The sequence below is a fragment of the Cladophialophora carrionii genome, assembly GCF_000365165.1.
Source record: "Cladophialophora carrionii CBS 160.54 unplaced genomic scaffold supercont1.4, whole genome shotgun sequence".
Lineage (NCBI taxonomy): Eukaryota > Fungi > Ascomycota > Eurotiomycetes > Chaetothyriales > Herpotrichiellaceae > Cladophialophora > Cladophialophora carrionii.
In genome coordinates, this window is record NW_008481829.1 from 2,321,166 (window position 1) to 2,332,482 (window position 11,317).

An 11,317-nucleotide genomic window follows, 5' to 3' on the forward strand; every position below is an offset into this window, starting at 1 on the left:
TCTTCGGCGCCTTCGACTCCTGTTGCCCAGACTCTTGCCCAGACTTGGTGCCCAGACTTCCTTTCGCAGCTTAAGTCGTACGTTCAAGAGACTCTCATATACCAGCAGTATATCGGTACAACGCCCTCTCGAATACAGCCTCCCAGCAAGACCTTGTCGCCGCCGCTGCCGATATCGCTGGCTGGAGCGGCGAAACTCCGTCATGATGCATACGTTTCCGCTCCACAATCGGCACACGGCACGCGAATGGTAGTCGAGGTGATTCAATGCCGACCTTCCCCATCGTCTCCCAGCCCGCGAGATGTTTTTTGTATGCTCACTTGCGACGACTTGCCGTACTGTCGAAATGAACAGCATCTAGTCGAGCATGGGCTGATTTGGAAATTTGTCTTCTTCCGTACTGTCACAGACTGCTGCGAGACACTCCTGCCATCCTTATTCGGCCCAACATGTCAACAGCAGCCCTCCGCCAGAGAGCCGCAGAATTAGGCCTGCATGACCAAACAAATCTCCTTGGGAAGAAACAACTCTTCATCGTGTTCTCTTCGCTGGCATCGGCACTCTTCATCTGCTATGCTGATCAAAATGGCATTGGTACCATTCTTCCGACAGTCGGACGAGATTTCAAAGCCACAGACACAGTCTCATGGGCAGGTACATCCTCTCTCATCTCCAATACCGTCACGCAAGTCATGTATGCGAGGATTTCCGACATCTATGGACGAAAGCCAGTGTTCCTGTTTTCTGTAGGCATGCTAGTATTGGCCGACATTCTCTGTGGAGTGGCGCCGGACGCGCCGAGCTTCTTCTTCTTCCGCGCCCTTGGTGGCATCGCAGGCGCTGGTATCAATTCTTTGACCATGATGATCATTTCTGACATCGTCACGCTGGAAGAGCGAGGAAAATGGCAGGGTTTCTTGGGCGCCGGTATTGGAGGTGGCAATGCAGTAGGTCCACTTCTCTCTGCTGCATTCGCTCTGCACCGGACATGGCGAGCGTTCTTCTGGTTCCTTGCCCCTTGTGGTGCCGTTGCAGGGGTGATTGGATGGTTCTACCTCCCTTCATCAATGCCGAAGGGAAATGCAAGGCAACAATTCCAGCTGATTGACTGGGGAGGAATTGCGACCGCTACGATTGCTATTGTGCTGATTCTCATCCCACTTTCTGGCGGTGGCTCATACTTCGAATGGTCCTCACCGCTGGTCGTTTCTATGCTTACCATTGGGGGTCTGTCTTTCTTGGCCTTCCTTGTCGTGGAATGGAAGGTTGCACGCCTGCCGATGATGCCACTGAGCATGTATACCAATCCACCTGTTGCGGCAATCCTGGCTCAGAACTTCTTTTTCGGAATGGTGTACTACTCGAATCTTTATTACATTCCACTCTATATCCAGAACGTTCGAGGATGGGATGCGACTATCTCCGCTGCTTTCCTCATTGTGATCAACGTCCCACAATCGATGGTCAGTACACTCTCTGGCATCTTCATCTCACGGTACAAGAGGTACGGGGTTGTGATTTGGACGGGATTTGCCATTTGGACGGTTGGGGCGGCACTGATTTGCAGTTTTACGCGGACGACGCATGCTGCTGCGGTTGCTGTCATGCTCTCAATATCTGGCATTGGAGCTGGCTGCGTCTTTCAACCTGTGCTGATAGCCTTGCAAGCACACTGTTCAAAAGCCCAACGAGCGGCTGTTGTATCCAACCGAAATTTCCTTCGAAGTTCGGGAGGCGCAGTCGGGCTCTCTATCTCGGCACAAGTCTTACAAAGCTCACTTCGAAAGCACCTCCCACCTCAACTCGCCAGCGTTGCGCACAACACCTACGCTCTCCCAACCTTGAGTGCTGCTGATGAGGACTTGGTGAGAACGGCGTACATGGCGGCCATCCGAACGGTGTTCATCGTCTCGGCCCCAATGATTGGCCTCTGTCTCGCGCTTTGTCTGTTGATCAAAGACCGTGGGCTGCAGCGCCCGGAAGAGCGAGAGCAGGCGAGAGTTGCGGAAGCGTCAACCGCTGCTGAAAAGGTGCAAGAGACGCAGACGCCGCAGCGGCAAGGGCAACAGCAGTCAGACAAGGAAGACAGCCCCGAGTTGGCAGTGCCAGTAGATGGAGAAGACCAGATTACAGACACAAGATCAGGGAAGTCACTGCAAGCTAATGATAGACAGAATTCGTAGACCAGCAATACTTTTGTTAATTATTCGTGCCCCCTTATCCATTCGTCGGGATCGGTTTTACTTTCATCCGATGACGTCGCCGCCCAACAACAGCCAACGCATTTTCAATGTGGCACATCTGAGTCTCGTTTCTGCTTGGGATAACTTGATGATATACCTAGTAGAAGCGCATCTACCGAGACTTCTCAACATGGCGACCTCTCGGCCACCCTTCCTGTACCCGAATTTTCTGCGCGCAGTACGTGCCTGCGAGCCAACGACCTACCGATCAATACGCACACCTCCCGCAGCAGCGGCCAAACCCCGTAGGAAAGCGAGAATACACACTTCGGTCCGGCGACGACAAGATGTTATTCCTCAGAGATACGGGCCGGCCGCTGCTACTCAGAACCTGCCACCACCGTCGAAACCTGGTGATGCACAGGCACCGCAACTGGAAGGGCCCAAGGACCAAACCAAGGACAAGGATGGCACCAAACAAGCTTCCCAGAGACCTCCCCCACCGCCTCCCAGAGAAGGACCGTCGGCCGAAGAAGTCGGACAAGACGAGCCGCTCGAGTCCAACTCCACGTCCGACTACGTCGACGAAGCGTCCATGACGAAGAAGAACCACCGGGTCAACATCGAGAAAGAAGAAGCCCTAGACAACAAGGAACTCGACCTCATCCTCTCGATCCCGTCCCCTTCTGAAGTCAAAGGTGGCGACACTCCACGCCATCCTCATCTCGAACCCTCGCCCTACGAACACCACTTCGACACCTATTCACTCGTGCAGCAACTCGCCGTGCCCAACGCGTACAATGTCCAACAAGCCACGACGTTGATGAAGGCCATCCGACTGATGCTGGCCCTCAATCTCGACGTCGCCAAGGAGGGCCTCGTGTCCAAGTCGGACATTGAGAACGAATCGTACCTATTCCGCGCCGCGTGCTCGGAGATGAAGACCACGCTGCAGACGACGCGGCATTCGGAAACGCTGAAGCAGCGGAGCCAACGAGCACAACTCCAGCATGAGTTCGACATATTGAACCAGAAGGTCACTCAAGATCTGCTGAGCCTGAAAGAAGAACTGAAGGGCCTGTTCAATGATCGCAAGCTCGGGCTCCAAGAAGACAAGCGCAAGATCGACAGCAAGATATCCGAGCTGAACTATGAAATCACGGTGCTGCTGAACAGTGAGGCTCGCAGTGAGGTCGAGGGGCTGCGCTGGGTGTTGACCCGTCGTGCAGCCCTAGCTATAGGTTTCTGTGCGTGTACGTTGCCTCCCAGACTGTTGCTGACCGCCCCATGCTAACGGCTTGTAGTCATGATCATCTCGGCTCTAAATTACTCGTCGATCAAGATGCGCGAGAAGGAAGAGGCGGAGAAGAAGCGCAAGGCCACGGAGAAGGCGCAGGAAGAACGAGAACGGGCCCTTGAGAGGGAGCAGGCCAGGTACACAACCCCGAGTCGGGCGCAGGGCACGCAGACTGAGGGTGTGGGGGCCTCCATCGAGTTCTCGGGTTGATGTGTTTCCGTCCTAACATACTGTGTGCATTGATTGCAACGCGAAGAGACGCGAGGCTGTAGATGACATGATGTGATACCATATAGACTTATCATTTGTGTGGCTCAGAGTAAGAGCGGGCCAGCGACTGGGGAGAAGGCGTCTGTGGCTCTGACAAAGGGCCAACGCCATCACAGTCTGATTCAACCAGCAGCACGAGCCAAGCAAGAATAATCTGGCATGAATCCATCCAATTTCAGGTGGCCTTTGAGTTGCATCCTCCTCCTCCACCATCTACCACTGAATCCATACCATCACAGCACAAGGAGATGTGACGTAAGAAACTTGGCGCGGCGTCAACCCACATCTCAGGACCGAGTAGCGACGGCTGTCCTGTCTAGCTTAATACCGCGAGTCCAGAAATGTACGGAGTACGGTCTTTCCATCCCAACACGCTGAAAAGCTTCACACGTCAAGGTTCGCCCAGTCGAAGCTCGGTTCGTCGGTCCCGGCCATTGGCTCTTTCTCTTTCGCGGTCCCGAGGGGTAGCTTCTGCTGAGGTACGGGATCCTTGGCCGCACGAGCGTCCGTCGCGTGTTCCATACCCGGAAGAGGATCGGCGTCGGCGCTCGCTTTCCTCGCTTCGGCGCGTTTTCGAAGTCTCTCGCGAGCGGCGGCAGCTCGGTCAGGAGCAAGCCTTGAGGTTCCGCTATTAGAGGGACCAGCGCTCGTAGTGTATGCGGGAACGGACGATGCCGTAGGACCGGCTTTTTGAGGAGCAGCACCGTCGGATGGCTTGACAGAGGTCACGATTCGGGCGGGCGAGGAGCACCTTCGGCGCACGTCCAATGTTGTTTGTGAGGCGCTTGGCACGGGCTTCAGCGCGAGGGACGGGCTCCTTCCCCGAGCTGGGGAGTTCTTCATGGCCTGTACCCGCACGGTTGTCTCGACTCTATCGACTTCCTCGCGGACGTGGCCGCGGTTTTTGGTCCTCAATGCTGGGGATATCTCCCTTGTTATCGAATTCTCGGCTTTGCTTGTCCTGGTCTGCGTCTGTGCCTGTTTCCGCGCCGCTGCCTCATTTTCACCCTCCTGGTCGTGGCTAAGTTCGACGCGTAGGTCTTTCGCAGCATGTGAAGGGTTGGATTTATCGCTCTTGAGCCGCTCGTTTTGTTGTCTGAGTTCCTCGATCATGGTCTTCAGCTCTTGGTTCTCGGCATCCTTCTTGAGGGCGTATTCCCGCATCTTCTTCCCGTAGCGGATTAGCCGCTTCATTTCCTTTTCCGTTTGGGCCATGTAGGATTCGAGAGCGCCGGGGAAGGGCCCGCATGGCGGGCATGTCACTGCCGTCTTGCCTGCAGATAGTTGCCCCGCATTCTCGACTGGTTCTTCCTGCGCCGCATTGGATGTTCCTGGTTGGGAGGACGATGGAGGGACGCATGCGGACCTCGAGGGGCGGACTGCTCGTGTCGTACCGTCGAATCCGGCATTGGAAGTGCTGTTAGCACCCACGACAGACTCTGATCGCCGAATCTCCGGGCTGACACTTTTGAACTTGACGTTGATGTCCTTCAAGTACTTTGCTCTTGGTGTCGCGAGGCCCGGCGTCCTGAGAATGCCCTTCGTGGGAGAGAGAATGGCATCTCCATTGCTGCCGTCCCTCTTGCGCTTTTGTGGCGGAGTGACTCGAGGAGCATCCGCCAGAATCATTTTGGACTTTGTCGGTGAGTGTGCATATATTGGTACCATATTTTCTTTGTTGTGATAGTCCGGAGACGAGTCGGGCGTAGCAAAGAAGATGCTGCGGAGGGCGCGATAGGCAAACAAGGGGGCTGGGGTTACTGGCCCTTCGAGGATGGTAGCGTCACCGGGCATTGTGGTCTGACTATGGGTGCGAAATCATACACAGTGTGATGCTTGTCGAGAACTGTACTGTCTTGGTGTTATTGCACAGCGTAGGAGGGTGAGGGCGAGGAATAATGACGAACTTTGGTCGCGTTGTTGGTGTTTTTCCATTTGTGGTCTAGTGCGGGCAGCCATTGGTAGGCGAATCTCGTCGTCGTTCTCTCCTCGAACTCACTTCACTTTCCCCTCACCTCGGATTCTTCACTCGGTGGGTAATGGCTTGAGGCACAACTGTGCAGGTGACTGTACACTCGTGGCATACCTTAAAGAAACCCATCATTGACGGCTTTTCCTCCCAGATGACATGTTCCCTCCCAAATATTGCCCGTCCCTGTTCGCTATACAGGAATGCATACGGCGTGAACCTTTATGTCCTCGACCCCAAACGAGTGAGATGAATTGTCAATTTCGGACAAGACCCTCTTCACAGGTAATGTCGTCGTCTCAATTCTGCCAGGGTATGCCTTCACTTCCTCCAGCGTCAACTCGTCTCGCCTGTTGGGGGATCAGAGGCTGCTGGATACCACTCGTCAGGTGCGGGTATGATGTTGGTGCATCCCGTGTCGTTGACATCCATTCCCGAACCTTCAACTCGGCCGCTGACATGGTGCGTTGGGGCCACCATAGGAGGTATACGCATAAGCTCTTTGGGATCAGTCGTGTTCGTCTATATGGCATCTCGGCCACCAGATCGAAGCGCACAACAAGAAGCTGAAGCGGCTGATCAGAACCTACAGCTTCAGCCGCTCCATTCGCTATCTCCAACGGGTACATCGCTACTGTCATGCAATATCAGTACAAATTCCAGATGCTCTGCCTTTTTGCATAAGACCAGCTTGCTCTTCTTCGATCCGGCATTCTCTGCTGATGCCGCCTAGTCTCGGGCTCTATCACCACGAGTCTCCTTCTCCGGGCTGACACCTCGCAACGTTTCTTCGTCACCAGTCTTCCTCCTTCCGAGATCTAGAGGCCCGCTAGCAGCACCTCCGTATGGCACTCCATCGATTAGGATTGCATCCTCACCAACCCCTTGCAGATACTGGTACCAGTAGTACCTAACACTAGTCAGCCGCTGCTCAGTATATTTTCTTCCAGCAACTTACGCTCCCACAAACAAAGCCCCTCCGATGATGTTTCCGAGGAGGGCAGGAATGATACCCTTCCAGATGTAAAGGCCAACGCTCACCCCTGGAGTGTTTTGCCAGATGCCCATCGGCACAAAAAACATGTTCGCAACGACGTGATCGAATCCGAGAGATACGAAAGCGAAGGTCGGCCACCAGATACCTGAAGCAAACGTCAACAGAGCTCGCGGAAACGGCCATACAAGTTTGTCATACCAACAATCTTACTGACGTATTCTCGTCCAGACATGCCCAGGTAGCAGGCCAAACAAACCAGCCAGTTTGCCCCAATACCCCTCAGAAAGACCTGATGCCAGTCGGGTGTGACCTGTTTGGTGGTCACGAACTTGATGACCTCGGTCTTGTACGCAGCAGAGTCGAAAATGCCGCCGTAGCCAGTGATGAGCGCGACGATGAACAGGGATCCCGCCAGGTTGCCCCAGAATGTGACCACCCAATGAATCAGCATCTTCAGTGGGCTGAGTCGACGTTGAAAGACGGCCATTGCGGTGAACTGTGGATGTGAGGTCAGCGCGCTGGAATGACCTTTTCTCTTGTGCCAACGTTGGAGCATACCATGAAGCTGCCGGTGCACAAATCAGCACCAGTGAGCACGATCAAGCACAGGCCGTATGGAAAAACCAATGCCGACAATGTTCGAATCAACCCCGGGGCGTTCTCCTGGTACCAAGGGGCCGCATTTGTGGACAGGGCAGTGGCACAGGCAAAAGCCAGCAGACAACCAGCCGACACCGAACTGAAGAATACCTTGTCCAGCCGCATGTTACCCTTAGCGACACCGGCTCGAGAGACTATCTCGGCCGTTTCTTGAGGACTGTAGCAGTTGTACATGTTGACGGCTGGCGAGTCTGACGAGTGTATCCGAAAACACGTGAATGAAAAAGGGCGCAAGAGGCGTGTCTTTTCTAAAAAAGACAGCCTGGAGGTCTTATGAGGTTTGAAGCCATGACCGTGTCAACCGTGGTCGACGCAACTCCGCAGGTCCATCAGGATTCCCGAACGGCTGGTACGAGTACATTTTGCGGATTGGCACATGCAAGCTCCTCCGCATCAGCGTCGACAAAACCCTCAACGGTCCATGTCCAGGAGCCAACCATTCGACACGACTGAAAGCTTCGAGCGATCACTGCTCGAACGGGTCACAATATTCCAGACAAGGCAATCAAGCAGTGCACCATCAGCGCCGTTTCGAGCAAAGTCAACACAAGCCCTTGCGCCCTGCGCGACTTGCGATGCCGTCGGACTCCATCAAGATAAGCACAAGGCTGGTTTCTGGACGACTCTGCATGAAGTGACGCTGTGGCTTGGAAGATCACATCAACGGCTTTGCAGGGTGTTTTGGCTTGGTACCTCGCTATCTGCACGCTACAACCCCGTAGACAGTCGTGCTATCATATTCATTGGCCTTTATCAACAGCGGAAAGGGTGACTGGAGCTTTGCCCGGTGTGTTGGCGTGAGGCTCTGGCTGGGCTGACGTCCCCGGAGACGTATAAGGACGCGCCAAGCGCTCAAGAATCCCATGTTTGATAAGAGCGCGAATCTCAGACCTCGAATATCTATGGACAGAATGCCATCCAGGCGGCATGTTATCGCCTCTAGGGTATGTGGTCTGGGGTGTGTTGACATGTGAGCTGACGTAGGAGTCAGGTTGGTAGCCCCGGTCGCTGAATGCAAATGTGCTGATTGGTGAGAACGAGGAGATCGACATATCAGAGATAAGCCCAATTTTGCGAGATCTGATCTTTTCCAAACTCATATTCTCCACCGCGGTAGACAGTGAGCTGCACTCCGTACATACAAACACTAGGACCTCGTCCCAGTAGTTCCCAGCAGAGGCACTGTGACAAGGTGGAAGCGAGGCGCCCTCGAACCGTATACAACATGTCATGCCCTGTGTGCAATCGTGGCAGTCTACTCCGTACTTCGATCACCATTCAATCCAGCGAAAACTCGTCCCTCAATCACCGTAGCTGTCCCCCGTACTCCGTCTAGAATCCAACACCACGTCAAAACATAACGTGGTATCCTCATAGTGCACACTGTACATTACTCGTACTGACTGCCATCTCGCAGTACTGCCCGCGCTCGAACTCACTCTTTACCACTGTGCGAGGAACCAGAACAGCCAGCCAGCCAGCCAGCCAGCCATGCCAACCAGCCTCGATCGACACATGCCCAAGAAGCGTACCGCAAACAGATAGTCTCTTTGTGATTGTGCGTGTATGTGCGCGTGTGCGGGCGTGCAGGGGTGCTTGTCTGCCGCGTGTGTACAAGACGCCCGCCAGCTATACCACACCACACCACGCATCGAATCGAATCGATTCGTCCAAGGTCTAATTATCTTCCCGCATAACGAACCGTATACTCGTACCAAAGGGCAAACACGATCAGGTAAATGCCTAGGCGCTCGTCCCAAGATTGGCTGGCAAGCCAATGCAAGAGCCGGACCCTCGCAACTCGTCAACCTTGTCAACTCTCCCAAGTCCAAACTCTCAATTCCTGTTCCTATTCGTACTCGTAGACTGTCGTGTCTTGATTGCGCGATGCAGCAACGTCAGTCTCCTCACGTTGTGCCGTCGTGAGGACGTTGCCGGCGCGTGTGTCCCACACAATGTCGATACCGATACCAACGTCAACATCCGTGTCAGTAGAGTCGGCACTGCCTGTCCCTGCCGTAGAGATAGCTGACTGAATAGACGATGTAGGTGTGTCTGTCGAGATGAGGCGCACCCATCAGTGATCGAGCTTCAATTTCGTGGGGTGGGCGGTCCAGCCCGGTCGGGGTTAGACGTGTGATCGATCCGTGCTCACGTACAGTGTCACCAGTGCATGGCTGTTAACTGTACAGTAGGTACAGTACCCTGTTGTCTTCTTCTCCACCGTTCTCCTCTCCTCTCCTCTCTGCTGTTCCCCCTCTACCGGGTGGACGGTGAGACAGTCCGATGGTCAGATGATCGAATGCCCAGGCAGCGAACATTGGGATGCCTCGGTGGCTGTATGCATGCATGGATATACGAGAAGACAAGCCCGGACAGTCGGGCAGCCTTACAAAGCATATCCCTCCGTGGTATCCCCGAACATATAGCTCAGCAGTGATGGCGAGGACATTGCACACGAAGGTCAAGTCCGCCCAGCGAGGATCAACACCGCTCATCGCTCATCGCTCGGTACTTTGTGCCAGAATCCGAATCCGTATCTGTATCACTCTCCTGCTGTTGCCTCTCCATGACCCTCTTCCACTCGTCCATCATGTCCTTCATGCCTCCTGGCGCGAGGCTAGCGTCCACGACGTCCTTGGGCAGTTTATGTGCCGAGTATTTCGTCGCCGAGAACTGGTATGCTTCTGGGTCGTCGCGGTTGACGAGGCGGAACTCGGGGACAAAGATTGTTTCGGAATCAGCATCAGCATCGACATCAGCATCTGCTTCGGATCCGGCGCTCGACTCGTCGTCTCCGTCGCCTTCTGTGCCCAAAGGCGCCTGCACTTCCTGCTCCAGCTCGTGTTCGTGCTTGTATTCCGAAAACGCTGGACACGTCGCCCGAGACTGGATCGTCAGTCTGACAAATTCTTCGCGACCATCGTCGCCATTTGCTCCCGGCTGCGTCTCTGTCCGTGGGAGCCCCTGTGACGACTCTTTCCCCTCCTCTACGGCCGGAACCTCCAAGGTCAACAGTTCCAACCACGAAAACAGGAGCGGATCGGTCCTCGGCGCCCACGGATTCACATCGATCAACCACACCTTCTCATGCGGCGGCGGGATATACACGTCTGCCACGAAGTTTTCGTCCGGAAACCCGGCCACCAGCCTATCCTCGACAAAGTCGCGAATGAGCCTGCCGAAGCGGTCGCGCAGATCAAACAGAAAGTCAAAATGGTTCATCTCGCGCTGCGAGATGGCAATCACACGCCGCTGGCGCACGAAGCACCGGAACTCCAGACTGGGGTTGAGGTTGAACGCCTTCCGTAGGACCAAGTGGTAGGGCACGTGGGGGAGGGCATCGTCCGCCAACTCGGGCAGGACACACCCGTCAAAGGCGTGCTCCAGGTCGTGGGTGATGAAGTCGCTGGACTTGAGGAGGAGGTAGACGTCGTTGGGGGTCCGACACTCCATGTCGTTGGTGGTGGCGATCCAGGTGGCGTCCTTGGGTGCCGACCAGTTCAGCTTGGGGACCACCTTGCCGCCTAGGTCTCGGATCGTGGTGGCGATGGCCGCGTGCACGTCCGCCCAGCTTTCAGAGGGGTCGAGCTCGGTGTCGGCACTTGCATCGTCGGAACCCTCGTCGTCGTAGCCTGAGTCTTCGGCGTCGCTGGTCGAGGACTTGTGTTCCGGGGGCAGGATGATCCCGTCGGCGCGGAGATAGTCCAGAAACGGTTGCGAGAGGGGGATCAGTCTTGCTTTGGGCGTCATGGATCGGAAACGGGGATACCACGAGTGGAAGGACGTGTTGAGGATATGTTGAGGGGTTACTGGTGGGAAGGGCAACGTCGTGATCGGCGACGTTTGTTCCCGCTTCTCTTGCTCTAGTAGGTTGGTCATGTCGAGAGTATTTGGTTGTCCTAGGAAATTGGTTTGAATGAGCTGATAGACCGCGAGAG

At 55.0% G+C, this 11,317-nt stretch overlaps 5 protein-coding genes across 5 annotated transcripts; 2 read left to right on the forward strand and 3 right to left on the reverse strand.

Moving 5' to 3' along the window:
* Window positions 1-449: 449 nt before the first annotated feature.
* G647_05494 (uncharacterized protein) lies at window positions 450-2,183 on the forward strand (the record flags this gene model as incomplete). The annotated part of the gene is made up of 1 exon (XM_008729824.1): window positions 450-2,183. One exon carries the CDS (start codon window positions 450-452, stop codon window positions 2,181-2,183), a length of 1,734 nt encoding a protein of 577 aa, XP_008728046.1.
* Window positions 2,184-2,373: 190 nt separating this feature from the next.
* G647_05495 (uncharacterized protein) lies at window positions 2,374-3,690 on the forward strand (the record flags this gene model as incomplete). Its single annotated transcript, XM_008729825.1, has 2 exons — window positions 2,374-3,436; window positions 3,488-3,690. 2 exons carry the CDS (start codon window positions 2,374-2,376, stop codon window positions 3,688-3,690), a joined length of 1,266 nt encoding a protein of 421 aa, XP_008728047.1.
* A 444-nt stretch (window positions 3,691-4,134) lies between these two features.
* G647_05496 (uncharacterized protein) lies at window positions 4,135-5,544 on the reverse strand (the record flags this gene model as incomplete). The annotated part of the gene is made up of 1 exon (XM_008729826.1): window positions 4,135-5,544. One exon carries the CDS (start codon window positions 5,542-5,544, stop codon window positions 4,135-4,137), a length of 1,410 nt encoding a protein of 469 aa, XP_008728048.1.
* Window positions 5,545-6,448: 904 nt separating this feature from the next.
* On the reverse strand, window positions 6,449-7,550 carry G647_05497 (uncharacterized protein; the record flags this gene model as incomplete). The annotated part of the gene is made up of 4 exons (XM_008729827.1): window positions 6,449-6,629; window positions 6,678-6,861; window positions 6,915-7,212; window positions 7,275-7,550. The coding sequence occupies 4 exons, from the start codon at window positions 7,548-7,550 to the stop codon at window positions 6,449-6,451; spliced, it is 939 nt and encodes a 312-aa protein (XP_008728049.1).
* A 2,310-nt stretch (window positions 7,551-9,860) lies between these two features.
* On the reverse strand, window positions 9,861-11,258 carry G647_05498 (uncharacterized protein; the record flags this gene model as incomplete). The annotated part of the gene is made up of 1 exon (XM_008729828.1): window positions 9,861-11,258. One exon carries the CDS (start codon window positions 11,256-11,258, stop codon window positions 9,861-9,863), a length of 1,398 nt encoding a protein of 465 aa, XP_008728050.1.
* Window positions 11,259-11,317: the final 59 nt, after the last annotated feature.